A 1,443-nucleotide genomic window follows, 5' to 3' on the forward strand; every position below is an offset into this window, starting at 1 on the left:
CCAAGGGACAGGACAAGAGGAAATGGGCTCCAGTTGTGGCCAGGGCAGTTGAGATGGGATGTGAGGAAGAATTTCTTTGCTGCAAGGGTTCTGAGGCATTGGAAGGGGTTGCCCAGGGCAGTGGTGGAGTCCCCATCCCTGGAGGGATTGAAGAGTCGTGTAGACACAGTGCTGAGGGACATGGGTTAGCGGCCATGGTGGTGTTGGGTTGATGGTTGGACTTGATGATCTCAAAGGTCTTTTCCAACATTAATGATTATGATTCACTCTCAGTGATGACTTTGTAGTTGTGCAAAGGACGTTTTTGCTGGTGTCCCTGTCCCCCCTGGGTGGGCTGAGTTAACTGCTGGGCTATTGACCCCCTTGGTGTTAGCAGGAGGGATGAGCTGAGCCTGATACAGACCTCACCAATTGCCCTTGTCCTGCTCTCTGGACTTGCCCTCTCCATGTGCCAACCCCTGTGTTTTGCTCACAGATGGTTTTGGGAGGGGGACAGCTGTTCCAGTCTCAGCAGGACCTGCTGCACCGCACCTCTCCCCTGCTGCTGTCCTACTACCTGATCAGGTGGGCAAGCCAGTGCCTGGCGTCGGACGTCCCTGTGGACACACTGTAAGTCTCTCCCATACCCGTTCTGTCTGTGAATGATTGTAGGTTCCTGCTAAATCCACCTGAAATGCCCTTCCTGGTATGAAAAGCTGGTGGTTGCTGTGGGAGTGTTATTTGAGGAGTCAGGTTGTGCAGGGGAAGAGGGTTTTTTTTTTCCCTGCCATGTTTTGAGCTGACTCTTTGCCTTGTGCTAATTCTGCCGTGCGAGGCTGCTCTGTGCACAGTCGCCTTGTTCAGCAGTAGGAGTCATTTGAGTCGAACAATGAGCGCAATTAAAGCAGGAGGCGTGTTGTTGTCTCTTCACTGATGGCTTTTTTCTTCTCCAGGGAATCTAATCTGCAGCATCTCTCTGTGTTGGAGTTAGCAGACACCACTGCTCTAACACCCCATAAACTAGGTGAGATGTCCACAGTTCATCAGCTCTCTGTTATTTATACCTCTTGCCCTCTGTGTCTCTGCCACCCGAGGGAAATCCTCTTCACACAGTTTGCTAAGGGACTGCGTGGCTGAATGACCCTGCTTTATGTGGAGGTGTTTGTCATGCTGTCCACCAAAAACCAGTAACAAAACCAAAGTATCTTGTGATATTGGACTCAAACCAGAGACATGGATCTTTTTCTCAACCTGAGAAGGATGGGACAGCTTCACCCAGCCCAACATTATTAACTCTGGCCCCTGCAGCATCAGCCAAGCTCACCTCTCGCTCCTCCCAGCACCTGTAGTGGGTCAGACCAGGTCTGTCCTGCTCATTAACCTTTATCCCACAGCGAGCAGGAGCAGCAGCTCAGGGATTCAAGAGAATGTAGAAATACTTCCCCAAAACATGCTTGTGCTTCC

At 51.1% G+C, this 1,443-nt stretch overlaps 1 protein-coding gene across 1 annotated transcript in view; it reads left to right on the top strand.

Moving 5' to 3' along the window:
- Nucleotides 1–1,003, top strand: part of LOC104524709 (nuclear pore complex protein Nup160-like) — a gene marked incomplete at both ends in the record, with an annotated part of 14,869 nt that extends 13,866 nt beyond the window's left edge. Inside the window, 2 exons of the mRNA XM_010167668.1 lie at nt 476–609; nt 933–1,003. Of these exons, the coding sequence (XP_010165970.1) occupies nt 476–609; nt 933–1,003 (205 nt within the window). The remainder of the gene's footprint in view (nt 1–475; nt 610–932) is intronic.
- Nucleotides 1,004–1,443: the final 440 nt, after the last annotated feature.

The sequence above is a fragment of the Antrostomus carolinensis genome, unplaced genomic scaffold (genome assembly GCF_000700745.2).
Source record: "Antrostomus carolinensis isolate BGI_N321 unplaced genomic scaffold, ASM70074v2 scaffold15545, whole genome shotgun sequence".
In the NCBI taxonomy this organism is placed as follows: domain Eukaryota; kingdom Metazoa; phylum Chordata; class Aves; order Caprimulgiformes; family Caprimulgidae; genus Antrostomus; species Antrostomus carolinensis.